This window comes from Lolium rigidum, chromosome 5 (assembly GCF_022539505.1).
Source record: "Lolium rigidum isolate FL_2022 chromosome 5, APGP_CSIRO_Lrig_0.1, whole genome shotgun sequence".
NCBI classification, from domain to species: Eukaryota; Viridiplantae; Streptophyta; class Magnoliopsida; order Poales; family Poaceae; genus Lolium; species Lolium rigidum.
This window is the reverse complement of record NC_061512.1, coordinates 263,296,107-263,320,036: the sequence shown is the minus strand read 5'-3', so window position 1 is coordinate 263,320,036 and position 23,930 is coordinate 263,296,107. Positions and strand designations below refer to the sequence as shown.

Genomic DNA, 23,930 nt, shown 5'->3' with positions numbered 1-23,930 from the left:
ATTAGTAGAGGCTCGGCCAAGTTTTTGCTCTTAACTCCAAGAGGGAGTATTTATGCTCGATAGTGGGTTCATGCCTCCATTGAATGCGGGACGGTGACGAGAAAGTTCTAAGGTTGTGGATGTGCTCGTTGCCACTAGGGATAAAACATTGATGCTATGTCCGAGGATGTAGTTATTGATTACATTACGCACCATACTTAATGCAATTGTCCGTTGTTTTGCAACTTAATACTGGAAGGGGTTCGGACGATAACCCGAAGGTCGACTTTTAGGCATAGATGCATGCTTGGATGGCGGTCTATGTACTTTGTCGTAATGCCCAATTAAATCTCACTATATTTATCATGACATGTATGTGCATTGTTATGCCCTCTCTATTTGTCAATTGCCCGACTGTAATTTGTTCACCCAACATGCTTTTATCTTATGGGAGAGACACCTCTAGTGAACTGTGGACCCCGGTCCATTCTTTTATACTCGAAATACAAATCTGCTTGCAATACTTGTTTTACTTGTTTTCTTGCAAACAATCATCTTCCACACAATACGGTTAATCCTTTGTTACATCAAGCCGGTGAGATTGACAACCTCATCTGTTTCGTTGGGGCAAAGTACTTTGGTTGTGTTGTGCGGGTTCCACGTTGGCGCCGGAATCTCCGGTGTTGCGCCGCATTACATCCCGCCGCCATCAACCTTCAACGTGCTTCTTGACTCCTACTTGGTTCACTTAAACCTTGGTTTCTTATCGAGGGAAACTTGCCGCTGTGCGCATCACACCTTCCTCTTGGGGTTCCCAACGGACGTGTCGGCTACACGCATCAAGCAAATTTCCGGCGCCGTTGCCGGGAGATCAAGACACGCCGCAAGGGGAGTCTCCACTTCCCAATCTCTTTACTTTGTTTTTGTCTTGCTTTATTTTATTTACTACTTTGTTTGCTGCATTATATCAAAACACAAAAAAATTAGTTGCTAGCTTTACTTTATTTATTGTCTTGCACTCTATATCAAAAACACAAAAAATTAGTTACTTGCATTTATTTTATCTAGTTTGTTTTATTTACTACTACTAAATGGTCACCCCTGAAAATACTAAGTTGTGTGACTTCACAAACACAAATAATAATGATTTCCTATGCACACGTATTGCTCCACCTGCTACTACAGCAGAATTCTTTGAAATTAAACCTGCTTTACTGAATCTTGTTATGCGAGAGCAATTTTCTGGTGTTAGTTCTGATGATGCTGCTGCCCATCTTAATAAATTTTTTGAACTATGTGAAATGCAAAAGTATAAGGATGTAGATGGTGATATTATTAAATTAAAATTGTTTCCTTTCTCATTAAGAGGAAGAGCTAAAGATTGGTTGCTATTTCTGCCTAAGAATAATATTGATTCCTGGACTAAATGCAAGGATGCTTTTATTGGTAGATATTATCCCCCTGCTAAAATTATATCTTTGAGGAGTAGCATAATGAATTTTAAACAATTGGATAATGAACATGTTGCTCAAGCTTGGGAAAGAATGAAATCTTTGGTTAAAAATTGCCCAACCCATGGATCGACTACTTGGATGATCATCCAAACCTTCTATGCAGGACTAAATTTTTCTTCGCGGAATTTATTGGATTCAGCTGCTGGAGGTACCTTTATGTCCATTACCTTGAGGGCGGCTACAAAGCTTCTTGATGATATGATGGTTAATTACTCTGAATGGCACACGGAAAGAGCTCCACAAGGTAAGAAGGTAAATTCTGTTGAAGAATCCTCTTCCTTGAATGATAAGATTGATGCTATTATGTCTATGCTTGTGAATGATAGGACTGATGTTGATCCTAATAATGTTCCGTTAGCTTCATTGGTTGCCCAAGAAAAACATGTTGATGTAAACTTCATTAAGAATAATAATTTCAACAACAATGCTTATCGGAACAATTCTAGTAATAACTATAGGCCATATCCTTATAATAATGGTAACGGTTATGCTAATTCTTATGGGAATTCTTACAATAATAATAGGAACACACCCCCTGAACTTGAAGCTATGCTTAAAGAATTTATTAGTACACAAACTGCCTTTAACAAATCTGTTGAGGAAAAGCTCAATAAAATTGATATTCTCGCTTCTAAGGTTGATAGTCTTGTCTCTGATGTTGATCTTTTGAAATCGAAAGTTATGCCTAATAGGGATATTGAAAATAAAATTGTTACTACAGCAAATGCCATCCAAGTTAGAATTAATGAGAATATAAGATTAATGGCTGAACTGCGTGCTAGGTGGGATAGAGAAGAAAATGAAAAACTAGCTAAAGAGAATAATGTAGCTAAAGTTTGGACTATTACCACCACAAGTAATGTTGATTCTTCACATGTTTCTGCACCTCCTACTATTAATGGTAAAATAATTGGTGTTGGCAATGTTTCTACTCCTAGTGCAAAGCGCGCAAAATTACCTGAAATTGCTAAAACTGCTGAAACTGCCAGTGATAAAACTGCTGAAATTTTTTCCAACCTTGGGGATGATGATCCCATTGCTGTAGCTCATAATGATTTAGATTTTGATGATTGCCACATCTCTGAAGTTATAAAGTTCTTACAAAAACTTGCTAAGAGTCCCAATGCTAGCGCTTGTAAACTTGGCTTTCACAAAACATATTACAAATGCTCTCATAAAAGCTAGAGAAGAGAAACTAAAACTTGAAACTTCTATTCCTAGAAAGCTAGAGGATGGTTGGGAGCCCATCATTAAAATGAGGGTCAATGATTTTGATTGTAATGCTTTATGTGATCTTGGTGCATGTATTTCTGTTATGCCTAAAAAAGTCTATGATATGCTTGACTTGCCACCATTGAAAAATTGTTATCTGGATGTTAATCTCGCTGATAATGCTAAAAAGAAACCTTTGGGGAGAGTTGATAATGTTCATATTATGGTTAACAATAACCTTGTCCCCGTTGATTTTGTTGTCTTGGATATTGAATGCAATGCATCTTGCCCCATTATATTGGGAAGACCTTTTCTTCGAACCGTTGGTGCTACTATTGATATGAAAGAAGGTAATATTAAATATCAATTTCCTCTCAAAAAGGTATGGAACACTTCCCTAGAAAGAGAATGAAGTTACCTTTTGATTCTATTATTAGAACAAATTATGATGTTGATGCTTCATCTCTCGATAATACTTGATATACACTTTCTGCGCCTAGCTGAAAGGCGTTAAAGAAAAACGCTTATGGGAGACAACCCATGTTTTTACTACAGTATTTTTGTTTTATATTTGAGTCTTGGAAGTTTTTTACTACTGTAGAAACCTCTCCTTATCTTAGTTTTGTGTTTTGTTGTGCCAAGTAAAGTCTTTGATAGTAAAGTAAATACTAGATTTGGATTACTGCGCAGAAACAGATTTTCTTTGCTGTCACGAATCTGGGTCTAATTCTCTGTAGGTAACTCAGAAAATTATGCCAATTTACGTGAGTGATCCTCAGATATGTACGCAACTTTCATTCAATTTGGGCATTTTCATTTGAGCAAGTCTGGTGCCTCAATAAAATCCATCTTTACGGACTGTTCTGTTTTGACAGATTCTGCCTTTTATTTTGCATTGCCTCTTTTGCTATGTTGGATGGATTTCTTTGATCCATTAATGTCCAGTAGCTTTATGCAATGTCCAGAAGTGTTAAGAATGATTGTGTCACCTCTGAACATGTTAATTTTTATTGTCCACTAACCCTCTAATGAGTTGTTTCGAGTTTGGTGTGGAGGAAGTTTTCAAGGATCAAGAGAGGAGTATGATACAATATGATCAAGGATAGTGAAAGCTCTAAGCTTGGGGATGCCCCGGGGGTTCACCCCTGCATATTTTAAGAAGACTCAAGCATCTAAGCTTGGGGATGCCCAAGGCATCCCCTTCTTCATCGACAACATTATCAGGTTCCTCCCCTGAAACTATATTTTTATTCCGTCACATCTTATGTACTTTGCTTGGAGCGTCGGTTTGTTTTTGTTTTTGTTTTGTTTGAATAAAATGGATCCTAGCATTCACTGTATGGGAGAGAGACACGCTCCGCTGTAGCATATGGACAAGTATGTCCTTAGGCTTTACTCATAGTATTCATGGCGAAGTTCTTCTTCGTTAAATTGTTATATGGTTGGAATTGGAAAATGCTACATGTAGTAATTCTAAAATATCTTGAATAATTTGATACTTGGCAATTGTTGTGCTCATGTTTAAGCTCTTGCATCATATACTTTGCACCCATTAATGAAGAAACACTTAGAGCTTGCTAATTTGGTTTGCATATTTGGTTTCTCTAGAGTCTAGATAATTTCTAGTATTGAGTTTTGAACAACAAGGAAGACGGTGTAGAGTCTTATAATGTTTACAATATGTTTTTTATGTGAGTTTTGTTGTACCGTTCATCCTTGTGTTTGTTTCAAATAACCTTGCTAGCCTAAACCTTGTATCGAGAGGGAATACTTCTCATGCATCCAAAATCCTTGAGCCAACCACTATGCCATTTGTGTCCACCATACCTACCTACTACATGGTATTTTTCCGCCATTCCAAAGTAAATTTCTTGAGTGCTACCTTTAAAATTCCATCATTCACCTTTGCAATATATAGCTCATGGGACAAATAGCCTAAAAACTATTGTGGTATTGAATATGTACTTATGCACTTTATCTCTTATTAAGTTGCTTGTTGTGCGATAACCATGTTTTTCGGGGACGCCATCAACTACCCTTTGTTGAATATCATGTGAGTTGCTATGCATGTCCGTCTTGTCCGAAGTAAGAGAGATCTACCACCTTAATGGTTGGAGCATACATATTGTTAGAGAAGAACATTGGGCCGCTAACTAAAGCCATGAATCATGGTGGAAGTTTCAGTTTTGGACATATATCCTCAATCTCATATGAGAATAATAATTGTTGCCACATGCTTATGCATTAAAGAGAAGTCCATTATCTGTTGTCCATGTTGTCCCGGTATGGATGTCTAAGTTGAGAATAATCAAAAGCGAGAAATCCAAAATGCGAGCTTTCTCCTTAGACCTTTGTATAGGCGGCATGGAGGTACCCCATTGTGACACTTGGTTAAAACATGTGTATTGCGATGATCCGGTAGTCCAAGCTAATTAGGACAAGGTGCGGGCACTATTAGTACACTATGCATGAGGCTTGCAACTTGTAAGATATAATTTACATAACTCATATGCTTTATTACTACCGTTGACAAAATTGTTTCATGTTTTCAAAATAAAAGCTCTAGCACAAATATAGCAATCGATGCTTTCCTCTTTGAAGGACCATTCTTTTTTACTTTTATGTTGAGTCGAGTTCACCTATCTCTCTCCACCTCAAGAAGCAAACACTTGTGTGAACTGTGCATTGATTCCTACATACTTGCATATTGCACTTGTTATATTACTCTATGTTGACAATTATCTATGAGATATACATGTTATAAGTTGAAAGCAACCGCTGAAACTTAATCTTCCTTTGTGTTGCTTCAATACCTTTACTTTGATTTATTGCTTTATGAGTTAACTCTTATGCAAGACTTATTGATGCTTGTCTTGAAGTACTATTCATGAAAAGTCTTTGCTTTATGATTCACTTGTTTACTCATGTCATTACCATTGTTTTGATCGCTGCATTCATTACATATGTTTACAAATAGTATGATCAATGTTATGATGGCATGTCACTTCGAAATTATCTTTGTTATCGTTTTACTCGCTCGGGACGAGCAGAACCGAGCTTGGGGATGCCGATACGTCTCCGACGTATCGATAATTTCTTATGTTCCATGCCACATTATTGATGATATCTACATGTTTTATGCACACTTTATGTCATATTCGTGCATTTTCCGGAACTAACCTATTAACAAGATGCCGAAGAGCCGATTCGTCGTTTTCTGCTGTTTTTGGTTTCGTAAATCCTAGTAACGAAATATTCTCGGAATTGGACGAAATCAACGCCCAGGGTCCTATTTTGCCACGAAGCTTCCAGAAGACCGGAGAGGAGTCGAAGTGGGGCCACGAGGCGCCGCCACACTAGGGCGGCGCGGCCCAGGCCCTGGCCGCGCCGACCTATGGTGTGGGGCCCTCGTGTGGCCCCCCACGTTGCCCTTCCGCCTACTTAAAGCCTCCGTCGCGAAACCCCCAGTACCGAGAGCCACGATACGGAAAACCTTCCGGAGACGCCGCCGCCGCCAATCCCATCTCGGGGGATTCTGGAGATCTCCTCCGGCACCCTGCCGGAGAGGGGATTCATCTCCCGGAGGACTCTTCACCGCCATGGTCGCCTCCGGAGTGATGAGTGAGTAGTTCACCCCTGGACTATGGGTCCATAGCGGTAGCTAGATGGTTGTCTTCTCCTCATTGTGCTTCATTGTTGGATCTTGTGAGCTGCCTAACATGATCAAGATCATCTATCCGTAATACTATATGTTGTGTTTGTCGGGATCCGATGGATAGAGAATACTATGTTATGTTAATTATCAAGTTATTACCTATGTGTTGTTTATGATCTTGCATGCTCTCCGTTATTAGTAGAGGCTCGGCCAAGTTTTTGCTCTTAACTCCAAGAGGGAGTATTTATGCTCGATAGTGGGTTCATGCCTCCATTGAATCTAGGACGAGTGACGAAAAGTTCTAAGGTTGTGGATGTGCTTGTTGCCACTAGGGATAAAACATTGATGCTATGTCCGAGGATGTAGTTATTGATTACATTACACACCATACTTAATGCAATTGTCTCGTTGTTTTGCAACTTAATACTGGAAGGGGTTCGGACGATAACTCTGAAGGTGGACTTTTTAGGCATAGATGCATACTTGGATGGCGGTCTATGTACTTTGTCGTAATGCCCAATTAAATCTCACTATATTTATCATGACATGTATGTGCATTGTTATGCCCTCTCTATTTGTCAATTGCCCGACCGTAATTTGTTCACCCAACATGCTTTTATCTTATGGGGGAGACACCTCTAGTGAACTGTGGACCCCGGTCCATTCTTTTATACCTGAAATACAAATCTGCTGCAATACTTGTTTTACTTGTTTTCTTGCAAACAATCATCTTCCACACAATACGGTTAATCCTTTGTTACAGCAAGCCGGTGAGATTGACAACCTCACTGCGTTTCGTTGGGGCAAAGTACTTTGGTTGTGTTGTGCAGGTTCCACGTTGGCGTCGGAATCTCCGGTGTTGCGCCGCACTACATCCCGCCGCCATCAACCTTCAACGTGCTTCTTGACTCCTACTGGTTCGATTAAACCTTGGTTTCTTACTGAGGGAAACTTGCCGCTGTGCGCATCACACCTTCCTCTTGGGGTTCCCAACGGACGTGTCAGCTACACGCATCACTATAGCACATGAAAAGGGCAGAAAATATAAAAAATGCGAGTTTCGGCGACACCCGTCTAACCATGTATCGGTTGTCACTGTCGCTGCAAATCTTCCCGTGAACTTAAAACTGTGAGCTATTGCCCACGAAAATGGAGGCAGAAAACATGAAACACATGAGTTTTCGTGAAGCCTCTCAAACCCTGCATTTGTGATCACAATCGCTAGAAATTGTCACGGGAACCAAAAAATGTGCGCCATAGCTCATGAAAATGGGCATAAAACATGAAAAATACGAGTTTTGGCGACACCACTCAAATCATGTATCAATGTTCATGATCGCTAGAAATTACCTCGGGAACCAAAAACTATGCGCTAGCCCACAAAAATTGACGGAAAAATAAAAAATGCAAGTTTTGACGATGCCCCTCAAACCATGTATGGTTACGATCGCTGGAAATTGGCTCGGGAACAAAAAGTTGCATGCTATAGCCCACGAAAAAGGGCAGACAACATGAAAAATGCAGGTTTTGGCGACGCCTTTTTCTAACCATGTATCAGTGGTCCCCGTCATTCGAAATCGTCCCAAGAATTGAAAACTGTGAGCGACCACGAAAATAGAGGTAGCAAACATGAATAACACGAGTTTTCGCGAAGCCTCTCAAACATGGAAAATATGAATTTTGGCGACGCCACTCAAACCATGTATCGGTGGTCACGATCTCTAGAAATTGTCTCGGGAACCGAAAACTGTATGCTACAATACACGAAAATGAGCAGAAAACATGAAAAATGCGAGTTTTGGCGATGCACCTCAAATCATGTATTGATGGTCACGATCACTGAAAATTGTCCCGAGAACCAAAAATTGCACGCTATAGCCCACGGAAATGGGCAGAAAACATGAAAAAGGAGAGTATTGCCATCGCCCGTCTAACCATGTATGGTTACCGTCGCTGGAAATTGTCCCCAGATATGAAAACGGTGAGTTGTAGCCCACGAAAATGGAGGCTCAAAACATAAAAAACACGAGTTTTCGTGAAGCCTCTCAGACCATGCATTGATGGTCACAGCCGCTGGAATTGTCCCGGAAACGAAAAAAATGTGCGTTATAGCCCATGAAAATGAGCAGAAAACATGAAAAATACGAGTTTTACCGACACCACGAAAACCATGTATTGGTGATCATGATCCCTAGAAATTGTCTCGGGAACCAAAAACTGTGCGCTAGCCCACAAAAATGTGGGCAGAAAACATGAAAATGGCTTTTGGTGCTAAGAAGCCAGAGCTGATTGCCCTATTCATATTCAAACCTGGCTGGAGATATTGATGGAAGAAAATCTACTTCATGTTATTTGGTTACCCATTCAGGGGGAGCAGTGGCAAGGCAAAGTGGATTGCAAATGTGTGTGGCGTTGAACACAAGTAAAGCTGAGTTCATCGTACTAGCAGAGGCGAGAAAGAAGCTACTGTGGGTGAGATGATTGGCTTGTGAGCTCGGGTTTAAACAAGACAAGTATGTGCTATGTTGTGACAACCAAAGTGCTATCCACCTAAGTAAGAATGCAGTTTTCATTCAAGGTCAAAGCATATTGAGGTACGGTATCATTGAATTCGAGATGTGCTGAATTCCAAGAAAATGCAAATTGAGAATGTGCACACAGATGACAATGGGGCTGATATGTTGACCAAGGTAATGACAAGAGAAAAGCTCGAGGTATGTCGCCAGCTCGCTGGCATGACTGCCGGTAGGCAGTGAGAAACTCCATGATGTTGGGAGGGGAAGCTTTTTTTGGGCCATGTACCTCCACATGGAGGTGTGTTGGTAGCCAGAAAATCCAACACATATCAACCGTTGATCGACGTTCGCATCCAACGGTTGTGCTGCCTCCTTGAGAGTTAGAAAGGAGAAAACTTAGCCTTCCTTATGGCTGTGTGTGAGAGAGCAAGAGAAGACAAAATGTGGTAGTTGCTGTGAGAGGGTGAGAGAATACACTAGAACAGCACAACTAAGTGAGAAGAGAGGAAAAAGAGGGGGAGGTGATATTTGTCTAGATTTCCAAGATCTGACCTATCTGTCTTCAAGCTATTATTTGGAGGCTCAAACGTTATTGAATCGGCTCCAAACTCGGTTAGCTGGTTTGAGATCTGGGTTAGTGGAGAATCAGATTTGAGAGGGGTTAAGTCAGTTCGGACTGCCGGTATCCTATTGAGCTATTTTTGGTCTGTATGTTGGGAACTCAAATGTCTGCTTGTCTACCAAATTTTGTGTTGATTGGATATGCGGTTTAAGAGTAGTTTGCTGATTACGGAAAGGGACATAAACTATGATTACGGAAAGGGCCATCAACAAGGATTTCTCCCGTCCCCCACAGTCCCACGGCCCCGGACACTCTGTCATGCTCCGCCAACCTCGCCGCCCACCAACTCGCGCCACCACGGTCACACAACCACCAGCGCCGTCTCACCGTGACCCACTGACGAAGACCGACGAACTGAAAGGAATCACCCCGAGCCGAAGAGAGCCTGGACAGCAGCCACGCGGGAGGGCGCAACCTCCACCGCCAGCTGCGGTGACAGACCAGACGCAGCTACAGGAGCAAACCAGGCCCCTCTGGCCCGGCCGAGCCCACCGGGCTCGTGAAGCTCCCGTGGCCGCGCTGCAGTCCACGCGCCGCCGTCCTAGCCACCCTCAGCAGGAGAAGCTCCACCAGCCGCCGGGAGCAGATCTCGGGATGCCAGATCTGGCCCGCCCAAGCCCAGATGGGGCCCAGACAGGCCCAGATCTGGGTTAGGGCCGCTGACCTCCCTGCCGCCCGGCCGCCAAGAGGCCGCGCCGCCGCCACCAGACCACCCGGAGCAGCGCCACCCGCGGTGCGCCGCCGCCGCCGACACCTTGCCCACCAGGAAGCACCGCCGCTGGCCGAAGAGAGCCCCGCGCCTCCCAGCCTAGCGCGCGGGTAAGGGACGGCCGCCGCCGCCGGCACCGCGCGGGCTTTACCCGGCGGCCTGCACCGACGGTGGCGGAGGGGAGAGGAGGAGAGGTAGGGCCTGGGCGGGGAGGATTGGGGTCGTCGCCCCGACACCGCCCGCGGGGGACGGGACGGGACGAAGGGTTCCGCTCCCAAAGAATGTCGGTGGTTCGCTGCTCTAGCGGGTCATCTTTGCGGGTTTCTGGGCTAGCGCATCTTTGAGCTCTCAAGGAAGTGTGGCTTAAGGGTTCCTATGTTGAGGAACTCAAGCAAAGACTTGCAGCATCAAATTGGCATGTTCGCTACACGGAAGCCTGTGTTGAAGGTGCAGGAACCACGCTCGTCCTGACCAATGGGCCGGGTACTGATGGTTTCTTCTAAACAACTCATCTTCTAAACAACTCACCGTCTCACTCGGTGACAATTCGAATACACCACACGTGCTTCTAGCTTTTATTTTTTTTCTTTTATCAGAAATAGTATGCTCTGCATATCCTTGTGTATCGCCAGGAGAAAAAGGTTGAACCTGTAGCTACAGCCTACAGTTTATAGTTGTTGCATAATTTCTTCCATGGTGTGGTTTCATGGGACACGTTGTATGGCACTGTGATCTGGAACTCGCTCATTGGAGTAGGTTTTTTTTTTGCCCCGTGGAATGAGGTCATGCATTGAGCGGGTTATCCTTTTCCAAATATCTCCTTCTAGCTTCCATGTTTTCAATGTCTCTTGTAATTGCTGATCGTCGTGAACTTCCATGTTTTCAGCGTGCGCTGGGATAGATCTATCCTGGACTTCATCTATACAATCATGTGTTTTTTTTTTACTGTGATCTTAGTGTGGTATCTTATTGCACAAGTTAATTCTTGAGTAGCATATTGTTGCCATTTTTATGAAAATATTGCACAAGTACATACGTATGATGTTCAAAGTTGAGTCGAGCAAGAGTTCTTCAGAAGCATGCATATTGTGAGAACTTTGATGTTGGCTGTGTCCCGTATCCTCCACAGGATTACGAACAGGACTGCTGACAGCAGGGGGCGCAAGGATCAATGATCAATATGATGATTCAAGCAAATACCAAAGTGTCATGGTTACACATTCGGTGGAGATTCTTCAACAGTAAATAAAGCATTATATTGAATGACATGTTCATTTTCACACAAAAATTAAGAGCATCTAGTACCGCAAAAAAAGTTACGATAGCTTGGCATCTCAAGCTACAGCACCATGGCACCGGGTGCAAGGCTCAACAATTGTCAACTCAACCGTAGATGGTACTCTCCCCACAATGTAATTCTGTACTGCTGAGACCGCTCTACGAGCTTCCATTACCATACGCCTGCTGATGGGAAGGCATGAGACGCTTTCGTCACTACAACCCCTGACATCAGTAGCACTGGGGTCCAGCACCAGACGCTCAAGGGAAGGCGCATTCTCTAGTATATGGCATGTAAGCTCAACCATGCTCTTTGCGGAGCAGAAACCCAAGATGCTTACGTCCTTCAGATTGTTATGACGGTGCCCTGTCATCTGCCTTAAACATGAGGGATCTCCTGAAACCGGGACATGGTCCATGCCATCCTGTGACACCTACCAAGGATCAATGTCAATAGTGACTGAAATAATACAAGGTACTATAAATTTGGTTCTTTAATTAATTTCGCAAGATTGATATGACTTACAGATAGTGTGAAAGTCTCCAAGGCAGGACAAGCATCAAGAAGAGAAACCAGAGATAGGTAATCATAGTCCGGGCAAAAACCACTACTCCATGCCACAAAAGAAAAATTCAAGTGCTTGAGGTAGATGAATTCGCCAGGTACAACCGGCGTATCCCTCTACATAAATAAAAGAACAAAATGCCACAGTTGAAATCATATTCCAAGAAAAAAAAGGCACCTGATGATGTTTATACGCATAGTGTTACTATGTAATTCATAAAGTAAAGTTTAAGAGTATACCTCAAAAGATGTACAAATGTCAAGAGATTCTAGTCTGGGCACCATGTGTGGAAGCCTTTCACGTGCATAACAAATAATCTCGTTCCAAACTGAATCCATAAGAGTCATGTTTTGCAACGAATCTCCAAATGAAAGTTGTACTTGGGAACCAGTATAAACAAAACTTAATAGATTAGGAGCTTTGCTCTCTATCACTTCCAGATTTTTACACTCAGATACCACCAGGTGGCTGAGTCGGTCCAGCAGGCAAGGTATTTCAAGGCAAATTATCTCTGAACAATCCATGAGATGCAGTTCCTCCAAAGCAAGGGAAGTGGATAGAAGCCACCCTAATTCATCCCCTGTAATGCACACCCCGTACAGTTCTAGAATAGACAGATTTCTTAAGCAACCAAGTCCAGCCACGGGACGGAAAACACAGCAGCTGAGATGAAGAGACCGTATCGAGTTTCCACACCCCTCAGATAAACGTGACCATGGGAAGTTGTACACTTCCGTAAAAGCAGAATGCAGCCAAAGGGAAAGTTCTTCTACTTGTGATTTTAAAGCAAAACAGAGCCAACTATTGAGATCGCGATAGCTTATATCAGGGCAATCAAGTAATTCAAACTTGAGTGCCTTCAAACCAATTCCCCAGTGTTCCCCCAGAATGCTGTTAATATTCCTGGCAAGATATCCCGATACATCATCTGATATTTCACCACCCTCTCCATTCCCATTTTTTTTCAAATTGAGTGTTTCCGGACTTAAGGTGAGGTTGGGACGGCATCTCCAAGAATGTAGAAATGTGCGAGATACACAGGCAGCGTGGGCAGCATCTTGTAGTGGCAGAAGTGAATGTATATGAATCCAGATGTCCTGCATACAAGCCAAAAAATCAGCATTGGAATTTTATAGGTCAACGGTTACCTCATTCTGGAAAGAGAACAATAGATTGAGTAACAATAGGACCCATGGGATTCGAGTGACTGAATACTTCACTTTCTAATGGAAAACAAGGAGTAATTAACGGTTTTTATTACTATGTGTTTCAGTCATACAAGATGGCTTGAATGTTTGGTTGCCCAACTGCAAGAAGTCAACTTTGAAACAATCACACGAAGTCAACTTCCGGAGAGTGACCACATAAGAATTATTGATCTCGAAAACTATCAAGTGACACCGACTGAGATTATACTCATTGTAAAACACAAGTATCAGCTTGACAAGGCTGTCAGGTTCTAGATCTAAACGAGGAATACTAAGGCGTAACGACAGGTTTCACCGTAGCTATACAACTTCTAAATCTTCAATTGCAATATACAACTTCTAAATCTTCAGAGTTCAATGAAAAACCTCTGGAAGGCATGGCCCTGCTTTCTTAACAGCCCGAGTAGCTTCACCGTCTTGTAGGCAGGCCTTGTGGTTTCTTTTCTCTAATGAAGCACCTGCACCATATATAAGATGAATAGTTACAGACAATACATAGGCACCGAGTAACAGAATAATACAAGCAGCGCGAGCACATTGGCAGCATCACAACAATTATTAGAAAAATAAAAGCTGTTTCAGTATCGATCAGAAATAATAGAACTTTAATCATGAAACGCTGCCGGCCCCAGTTCTCCTCCATCCCAATCAAAGTAGACGCTAAAAAGAACACGGTGCCCGGCTCCTCTAACTTAGCTCTTGCAAAGTTAGGCTAACATAGTCGTTGGATCTAAAACAAGAGGCCAAGATTATGTACTGTAGATGAAAATACTGTAGAATTTGTACTGTAGCTAACACACTCTGGATCAGCCCTGTTTGTAACACTGTAGTCTCGAACTGTTCATGTACTGTACAGTTAGATCTGAGCCATTCATTTACGATCCAATGGTAAATAACACACCAAGTCAGGGTACTGTAGCACCCTAACTTAGCAAGAGCAAAGTTAGAGGAGCTCGTTCCCTGCATAGCCATAAGGGAGCAATTCGGTGTTGAGGACTCATGTCAAGTGTTCATTGTACTGTTCGATCCCCTCCGCTACAACTACAACTAGTGGCAAATAGCGTAATCCGATCACAGAATAGAATCACGTCTTCTCTAATCCCCTCCGAAATTAGACATTGGCCGAAGAACATATGCAGATTGCGGGCTGAAAAAAAAATTAACGAGTACAGAGGCAGGGATGGGTGCTTACCGCGGCGTCGGCGACGGCGATCCCGCTGCTGCGAGGATATGAGCCGGTGGAGCGGGAAGAAGCCCATGGCGCGAATCAACAGAGCGATTAATTTACGTATCGAGTCGTGGTGGCGAAGATGATGGGAGCAGGCGGCGGCTGTTACCCACGATGAGGAGGAAGACGATGGGAGGAAGGGTTGCTGTTACCGACATAATCTGTTGTTCTGGACGGCCCATCGGGCCCAAATGGAAGTCTAAAACGAGGCCCGCTCTCAACCTTTTATTTTTCTGAAACTGGGCTGCAAGCCTGCAAGAGTAGGAACAGCAAGAGTAGGAGCAGCAAGAGTGCAAGAGGTGGGGACAGGGACAGGGGCACATCAGTCACTGCTGTGATTCTCCAGTCCTCGACCCAATCCTTGTGCTTTAGGATTTTTTTTGACCCTGTGCTTTACGATTTTAACAAGGTCAAAAGTAAATGTAATTGTTTGCTCTTTTTCCGGTACTACGGGCTAGTGTCTTTTCTTGTACCTCCCATCCCCAAACTTTGTACAGATGAGCCTGAAATGTGTATACTCACTTTCCATGTGTGTAGTGGTTAAGCGATGTCGGAACATGTGTGTAATCTTGTTGTTCTCTTCAATCGGACCCAAGTAGTGTTATATACTAGATTTAGATGTGCGCCTTGGCGCACGACCCCGTGAAGCTCTTACCAATATAATTTTTGTATAATGGGGATTTTTCTTTTGAGAATTACAAAACTTCAGATTTAACAAACCTACTAAGCACATAAATGGGATGGTATATCAATTGTTTCTTATACATGAGGTCCATAAACATGCAAGCCTAAAGTTTTGCCCAATGCACTGTTAAATGTTAGGTTAATTCTACTGATCCATGCACAAATCATTCCTGTTTGCAGCTTCTCTGGAAGTCAACTATAGATATTTGCACACTTCCTGACTGAAACAAGACTAACAAGCCAATTTTCTTCGTAGTTCGCTTGCAGAATATTTAGTTCGTATGCATCAATGCCTGTTATGAAAGCAACATTAGGAACATCAGAACCAATGGAGTGCTGATTAAATATAGTCGTAAACGTGGATAACTGTTAAATGCCATCACGGAACAATGCAGTCAAAATTCCAAAATGTGGATAACTCATGAACACAGAATTGTTTTGTTATTTCCTCGCATATATGGTCCTGGTATATTTTTATAGTATCAAATTCACATCGATACAAAAAGAGTACCGATATCTAAAGTAGGATTAGAAGACGCAATGCTTATAGATATAGAGGTAGCATAGGCATCAGGAAAAAAACTAAGCCGTCAATGACACGAATAATGGAATTAGCAGGAATTTCTTCATGAATGTCACAATAGATTTCTCGTGGATTTAGCAGGGATTTCTTCATGAATGTCACAATAGATATATCATGGATTTCTCTTCAAAGAGCAAACATCAAAGTATATAGTTAGTTATTGTAAAAAATTTGATGCCTAAATGTTGATCATTTAAGAAGTCTTCAAACGTGGGCTGCTATTTCAAGAAGATAAGACAGAAGGGTGTGACCAGGACTTAAGCATCAGCCTCTAGTGCTTTTACAAAACAAAAAATTGATGCATATCCGTTTGTGTGTCAAGAGATGCGAACTTGGTTGCAGCCACAGAAACAACATCAAAAGACGTTCAAGGATGAAGACAATGACCCTACCAGCACAGGATAGTCTATATTTATATTCCAATTATTTATGTCCTCATTTTCACAATGAAAATGCTAATGCAGTACTCCTCTGAGCAAAAATGCCAAATTTCCAATGGACCTCCATAAGTAAATGTAAGTATGTAACAATGGGTTGGGCATCACAAGTAAAATCAAACTAATGGAATATATACATGGAGAGAACACATAACTATGTGAGTCATCAAATGCAGAAAATACACAACTGATATTAGCATTTTTTAGTACCAGCAGAGAAATTCAAATCAACATCAAAGACTAACTACACAATTGCAACATCTTTGATAGCAGCGAAACACCTTTTAGATTTTGAATGTCCCTCTTCTCAGTGAAAGAGAAGCATGCCCGTTTAACATGCAGAAGAACAATCATAATTACGCATTTTTTTGTGTTGTACTGCTATAACACCAAAGCAGGTCGAAGAAAAGGAACCTAAAATAATCCTGCCAAACAAAAGGAGGAATGAAGCAGTGGACAAACTTTATTACCTCGTGGTGTGAATCAAGTACTGACAATATCTGGCAAATACTCACTGAAAGTTCCTTTTTCAGAAAATTTGTTGGAACACAAGCATATATCATACTTGGCTGCGATATCAAAAAAATCCTGTTCAAAGCGAATACTGATCCCAGTTCACATTAGCTGAAGTCCATTTGAAACATGATTTCTGATCCAACATGACATTCATACATACTATCTATTTATTATTTTAAAGGAAACAATATTCTCAAAATTTTAAATATTCATTCAGTAATACACACTGCTAGAACTGCTATTATAACATTAATTTTGGTAATTATTTTACTAAGATTAGATCCAGCTTTAAGGCACGGGCAAAATAATATATTTTTCCATTGAGAAATGGCCAAATAATATACAGTTACAAAGAACCGACAAAATGGAAGAGAAAATCAGTATACTGAACTACAAAGCCAAAAATATAGAGATCAGTAACTATACAAACATCGAAACCAAAGTATGCATGATTCAGAGTAAAAGAGCAAACCTGTCCAGAAAACCACAAACACAGTGGTTCCGCATGAACCTGTACAAAGAGCAGTCACAAGCTCACATTAGAAACAGACTAAAAAGCACAACTTGGGATCAAGAACAGCGCAACCCTGGATCGGGAAAGGGGATGGAGAAAATGTGTATGGAACCAACTTCAACCAGCCAACCACTGGTTCAGGCGTCAGCCATCCAAACCACGCAGCAACGCACCGCTTCCACTGCACCTGAGAAGAAACGGATGCTCAAGTGATTTCGAGTGATGGCACTACCAGATAATATTAAACAGAATATTTTAGAGCTCACTATTAGTATATAGGAAAATTTGTTTTGACTCACTAAAGATCCTAATGGATTTCAGTGAAGACATGTTTTTCACCTCATTGCCAGATTGCACACATCACATCCGGTTCATGATTCGAAGAACTAATCTTTCGTTCATATAAAGTTGACCAAATCACAATCCTAGAGTGATCCAAGCAAACAACTTCATATAACTAAGTGCCTTGATACGTATTAAATATTAACACATATGTACTCTTAATTTTTCTTGATATGATCTAGCCAAGAAACAATGGGCAAATATCACCTCAACATGGATTAAGTACTGCCCATACCATCCAGAATTGTAGCCAAAGCAAATATAAATATGTGCATACAAAAGAAAAATAAAGCAGGTCATATAGCCCCGAAGAAGTGGCAACCCACATGGCAGGCTCGACCAGCACATAAATCTGTGCAATACTGCACCAGCAGCCTCGAGCAGGCAGTGAGCCAGTGACCCAGCCAGCAGGTCAGAGGCACACCAAATCCTCTCATATCCAACTTCACTTTACTCACTGTAAGACCACCCAAGTATTTTACTTTCATCAAACTATACTTCACAGCATCATTTCAAAACTCAAAATCTCAATGGAAAAGTCTGGAGAAATACAAGTATGGAGATGGCATTAAAGATTCCAGAAGCATATTCGATATAAAGGCTGATTTTCTAGTATGCAAAAAAATAAAATATAGTAGCTAGTCGTGATATTTATGCAGTGATTTCAGTATTTAACCAGACACAAAGCAGCCATCTGAATGTAGGTTTGTTAGCACAACCGTCCAAATATTTAAAAGAGTGCAGAGGTTTCAATATTTAACACCAGGCATAAAGCAGCTAGCTGATTGTGGTTTCGTTAGCACACACTATCCCAAAATGTAAAATAGTGGATACCAACACGCTTAACTAATTAGGATCACCAAAAGAATGTGGTTACGAAGAAATAAATGATCAGGTATGGAGAGAATACCAGTCCAATAGTGTTCCTACCATTTAAAATTTAGAGAAACTCAAATCAAAACCCTGCCATCGTAACTAACATATTTGGTGTGATAATTCTGAAAAATAAACAGTGCACTCTACCTACAGAAGCACGATAAGTAATAATAAATACGCCAAGACTTCACTATACAAACTGAGAAGCGGAACATGTACATATAATGATTTATCACCTTGCTTTACTGAAATAGCAGATAATAGATTTGACACCAGCAGTGAAAGCAAGGAGGGCATATTCATGGATCTGATGTTTCAGATTTGGCAAATGAGGCATGACTTTTTCCAATACAAAACCTTCAAATGAAGAAAACAACAGAATAACTAACTTGTCTTGTCTAGTATGAATGCAGGTATGCATACCAGACAACTCTTGTACAGCCCTACCAAGAGAACAAATCTACAAGAAGAAATAGTAATTGCCTGCACAATAGAAGGCTCAGATCTTTTCTGTCTGCGCACGTTCCCCGGATTGCTGATCTAGATGAAGTGAGGAATGCAACAATCCATGTATTACACTCTATTTATCCAATGAAAAATATATACATGCCAAAGTACAATCAAACATGTCATTTTGTGAATAGGCCAATACAAGGGGAGAATATCAATAAGCATTAGGAGACAAATAAGATCCGCTAAAATTATGTATCGCAGTTTCTTTGACACATAGAAGCCAGAATGAAACTTGACTGTCTCTTATATCACTTGTAGATTAAAACGAAACCCAAGCCCAAATTCAGAGCCTACATGGACGAATTCTAATAAGCAACCGCCCCTATACAGCCAAGAACATGAGCGTAATTAAACCGACAATAGCCGCAAGGGATCACAATAGCCTTAATTAGAAGAGGTGAATTCAGGAACATACCTTGTAACCGTAGAGGCCTGTCATGCTGCTGGCAGACGCCTTTGCCGAGTACCAATTCCCCTCCTGTTTCTTCATGAGCGGCCACATTACTCCATAAGACAGAACAGCGCCAAAGAGGAGAGAAAGGTTGACGAGGTGCGAACAGATCATCCCGGCGCCAACATAGGTCAGACTGAAGTCGAAGAAGAATCTGGCCATGGAATTATGGAGGGTTAAACGGTGAACTCTGTGATGCATTTCAACTACTGAAACTTGAACTTAAGTTTTGTGAAAAATTCATAGACAGTACGATTGTTTCCAAGCCTTCAGCCCAAATGTGGGGAACTGCATGAATCCGCAGAAGTCGCCGCCGGTGTAGAACCACTGGAAAAAGCTCCAGAAGAAGCTGATCCCAAAGTACTTGAGGAAGCCCAGGACCTGCTTCCTGTTGTAAAGGTGAAACTTTTGAGTCAGTTGAGGTCATTGTTTCATTTCCTAAAACGTTGAGCAATTCAATTTCATGAGCGCACGTTGCTGGAATAAAAGAGCATGCCTTTTATATGCAGGTAAAATAAGAAAAGAGAGCATACTTTGCATTCTTATCTCCTTGAGGTGTGTGGAAGCCGTTTATGAGCACGGCAGTCGCAGTCCCACTTGGATAGGTTAGTTTATAGTCGATGACGAGCACCTGGAAACGAGTAGTATTTAGTTTCACCAAACACCAGTTAACTTAAAAGACGGATTGCGACTATTAGATCACTTGTAGAGTAGTAAAAGGTGTTTCTGATCAACACTGCAATAACTAAATCTAGACCAGGTTATGTCAGCAGTGCACCGTAGCGTCACGCACTGATACAAGTGAGAAGAGGAGAAAACAATGGTTCCAGTGATGGAACGATCTTCCGACTGATGCCAAAGTTTGAGTACTTTTCGGACAGTAACGGCAAGAAAACCCCGGCCCAGAAAAATTCAGTAAGTGCGGCTCAAATCGTCAACTGGTAAACGCTGACGAATAGTAGGACATGGAAAGATCAGAGGTGAAGGGTGGGGAAAGTGTGGGAATGGAATCTTACGTACCTTTCTGAGGGGGAGCAAGGTGAGGAGGCCGACGAAGCTGACGGCGAGGAGGAAGCCCATCATCCATCCGATGCCGGGGTCCTTGTAGCTCCCCGGCACATTCCCCGGCGTGCTGGCCCCGGCCAGCTCGTAGGTCTTCTTGTCCAGCCCCAGCAAGAAGGACCCGAACCCGCCTGCAAGGCATGGATTAATGAGCGAATTAATCGAGATTCGGAAACTAATTAACGCAATGGCGGCCTGGTGTGCTCGAATGGGGAAATAAATACTAATCGGTTAGTTCGATGGGAGGGGAGGCGGGCGGCTTACCGCCGAATCCGATGGTGTAGCAGGCGACGATGCAGGTCTGGACGACGGTGTTCTCCTGTCGCGTGAAGGGGCGTGAGGCAATGCCGAGTCGGTGGAGCACGTGCGTCCATCCGCGGAGCGCGAGGAAGGCGAGCAGCGCGGCGGAGACGTTGAGCGTGGGCACGATCCCCGTGGTGAGGCTGAGCTTCATGACGATGACGGTGTAGACGACGCCGATGAGCAGCGCCGCCACCAGGCCGCGGGCCGTCAGCTGCTCGCGCCACGGCGGGACGCGCTCCGCCGCGCGCGCCGCGGCCGGCTCCGACTCCATGTCCGCCCCGGCCTCGCGCGGCGCCTTCTCGATCTCGACGGCTCCCGCGCCGCCCAGCTCGTGGCGGTCCATGCCCGCGGCCCGCGGGACGAGCAGCTCGAGCTCTCCGGCGGCGGCGGCGGCGGCGCCTGCGGGTTTGGGAGGGAGACGCAGGCGTGAGTTCATCTACACTAGAGGAAGAGGGAGAGGAGATAAGGGAGCAGGAGAGCACGAGCGGTGGGGCGATGGCCGAGGACGGGGAAGGCCGCCGCCGCCGCGGATCGGCCTAGCGCCGGCCCGTCTCTGGGTCGCCGCCGCCACCGCCGCCTCCGGTCGTCGCGGATCCGGCCCGCGTCGGCCCGTCTCTGGCCACGCTCAGCGCCTCCGGTCGCCGCCGCCATCCGCCCTCCCTTGATCTCGCCATCAGCTCCTCGACGGATGCATGGAGGAGATCTGCCGGCGAGGTGGGGAGACGAGGCCTGGGAGGAGGAGAAGGGCGGGTGGCGGCCTAGGAGGTGGAGCGGCGCTGGGCAGAACGGGATTGGGGGAGGAGGACGGTAGGGGATTGGTAGGAGGAGACGCGCGAGACGATTGGGAGCGAGAGATCGGGCCGAGCGGGGCTTTTCGCGACCCATGGATAAAATGCGGGTTCGTGCGAGGGTCTCAGCGCCCTGGACGGAACGACGGCCGAGATTGCGCCACGTCAGCTCGATCGGACGGCCGAAAATCCAAAGCGCTGTGAGAGCTCCATGGGGGTGCAGCAATCATACCGTGGGATACAAGAGTGAACTAGTGCTCCCTTTGATCAACTTTAATTGACGTGACATATGTATTTAGGTAGGTTACTAAATGTCCACAACTAGCGTCAATTTATTCAGATCGGAGCGAGTAGTTGGTAAGGACATCCTAGTGTAGATGTCTGTGAATTCTCACCAACCCAACAACATTTACCTTCCTCGGGCTGAAAGGCTAATCACAAGAAATTACTCTTTCTCTTCCGGGACTCAGCCCCGTGTCAAATTTCTCTCCACGGTATAGCTTCGAATAGAAAATAACATTCTTGTCTAAATACACCAGAGCACTATGTTCTCCCTTAGCAATCCGTAATTTAAAACCTTCCATTTCAGATACCAACGACAACAAATTCTAAATGTTGTAATCATGTACACAATAAGTACTATACTAAATGGCAACCAACATCTTTTTTCTCGTAATTTTGAATTTTCTTCTTCGGATTAACGCTGATTTGGCAAGAATGTGTTTTTGTGGTTAGATTCCCGCTGCATCAGTTTTGTGTACGTTTCGGTGGTCCCTAGCAATTTTGTGGGTGTTTCTGAATTTTCTTCCGTCATAGATAAGTTATTTTGGTATCTTAGTTGTGTGGATGTAGCCGTGAGCCACAAGGTCAAAGCGGTGATAAAAACGTGTTCCTACACGTAACTTTTCTCTCGATTTCTCGTCCTCTCTAGATTTATCTCTTTTCGTTGCGCCCCCCAGCCTACCCTCCCGAGAATGGCCACCACGGGCTTCCACGCAAGCGTGTGCTTCGCTGATGCCGCTCCTCTGTTATTCTGGTCGCCACTATGGACCTCCACAGGCGCAGCACACGGGGAGGAGGGGCATCTCGCCGAGTTCCCTAGGCCGGCCATGGCATCGCGGTGCCGTGCTGATCTGGCCACCACGCGAGCCCGAATGGGAGATGAGGTGGCGGCGAGTCCGGCAACACTATCGGTATGCAGGTGAGACGGTGGACCCTCGCCGGCAAGAGGCCACCGAGCAGGAGGCGACCGTGGCCTCCCCCAACCTCCTGCAGCTTCAGCCGTGTCATCGTGCTGCTCCAGCCGAGAGGAATCAGCGCGGAGGCCATGGAGGCATCAACGACGTCACGTTGGGCAGGTGCTGCCCCACGGTGCAGCTTGGTGGAGGAGTCTGGGGATCCTCCTCTCCTCCAGAGGGGGCTGCCGGTGTTGATGAGGATGGTGCCCTCCGGAGCAGCGTGGTGGAGGAGCCTAGGGCCCTCCTCTCCTCCAGAGGCGTTGTTGGCGTTGATGTGGACCTCGACACCCTCCTCTTTCCCCGACGTGTACTGGCTATGGGAAGAGTTGTCTCTCTTATCCACGTCCTCCCGGATGGGGGCTGGCGCCTTCGCCGCCCTCCCTGGCCGTTGTGGCCTGTACCGAGACAGTCGTCGGGGCGGTACGCCTTCTCACCCTACCAAGGCGGCACGAAGGAGGAAGGCAATAGCGTTTCTCCCTAGGGCCGCAGCGGACGAGGCGACGATGGAGATGCGCGCCTCGGTGTGCAGGTACCTCTACTTCCTCTCTTCACATTCTCACCTCCTCTCTCTATATGCCTCTTTTACTTGCCGCACGCGAGGGGGGATGTTGACCTTCGTCGGCGCGTCCTCAACTCACGGCGAGCGGCAGGCCCCCATGAGATCAAATATTTTCGTTGCAACTCCTGATTTTGAGAGAGATATTGACTCAGGCAATTGAAGTTAGATGCAATCGGATCATATATGTGTGTCCCCAAGACCCAAAGTGGCATTCTTTTCAGCTGATTCGTTCGATTCCATTGTACGGATGTACAGCTGTTTCATGATCACATCATGGTGGGGGTTGAAGATACCCGGTTGCATTTGCTTCGTTGTTGCAAATCTGATAAGTTAATCATAAAAAAACAGTTGCTACATACAAACAAAATCACCTGGCCACCTTTACCAGTTGGGCTTCTTTGCTTAATACATCATCTCGCTTTATAGTTATCATCAACAGCTTGAAGACTGTACACACACTTGCACTTCATGAATCAGCTCCCCATGTTTATCATGCAATTTGTAAATATGATTTTTCCGACACATGATATTGCTGATGTAGAAAGAGAAGTTATGATGCCATTGTAAAATCAGTATA

At 44.0% G+C, this 23,930-nt stretch overlaps 2 protein-coding genes across 11 annotated transcripts; both read right to left on the bottom strand.

The window, feature by feature from the left end:
• Positions 1–11,448: 11,448 nt before the first annotated feature.
• On the bottom strand, positions 11,449–14,755 carry LOC124651406. The gene is made up of 5 exons (XM_047190497.1): positions 14,452–14,755; positions 13,626–13,717; positions 12,291–13,148; positions 12,012–12,167; positions 11,449–11,919 (listed from the first exon to the last, which is right to left on the bottom strand). The coding sequence occupies exons 1-5, from the start codon at positions 14,516–14,518 to the stop codon at positions 11,542–11,544; spliced, it is 1,551 nt and encodes a 516-aa protein (XP_047046453.1). The 5' UTR covers positions 14,519–14,755; the 3' UTR covers positions 11,449–11,541.
• Positions 14,756–15,211: 456 nt separating this feature from the next.
• LOC124651407 (probable metal-nicotianamine transporter YSL16) lies at positions 15,212–21,126 on the bottom strand. Of its 10 annotated transcripts, none has more exons than XM_047190502.1 (10): positions 20,730–21,111; positions 20,424–20,596; positions 19,937–20,034; positions 19,657–19,791; positions 19,368–19,557; positions 18,923–18,979; positions 17,338–17,408; positions 17,180–17,218; positions 16,473–16,760; positions 15,212–15,464 (listed from the first exon to the last, which is right to left on the bottom strand). In XM_047190502.1, exons 1-9 carry the CDS (start codon positions 21,109–21,111, stop codon positions 16,751–16,753), a joined length of 1,155 nt encoding a protein of 384 aa, XP_047046458.1. In that variant the 3' UTR covers positions 15,212–15,464; positions 16,473–16,750. The 10 variants fall into 10 exon arrangements, with proteins under 10 accessions (XP_047046458.1, XP_047046457.1, XP_047046463.1 ...); XM_047190501.1 differs by having other exon boundaries at positions 16,662–16,760; XM_047190507.1 differs by having other exon boundaries at positions 16,662–16,760; positions 17,180–17,408; positions 20,730–21,126.
• Between the last annotated feature and the right edge of the window lie 2,804 nt (positions 21,127–23,930).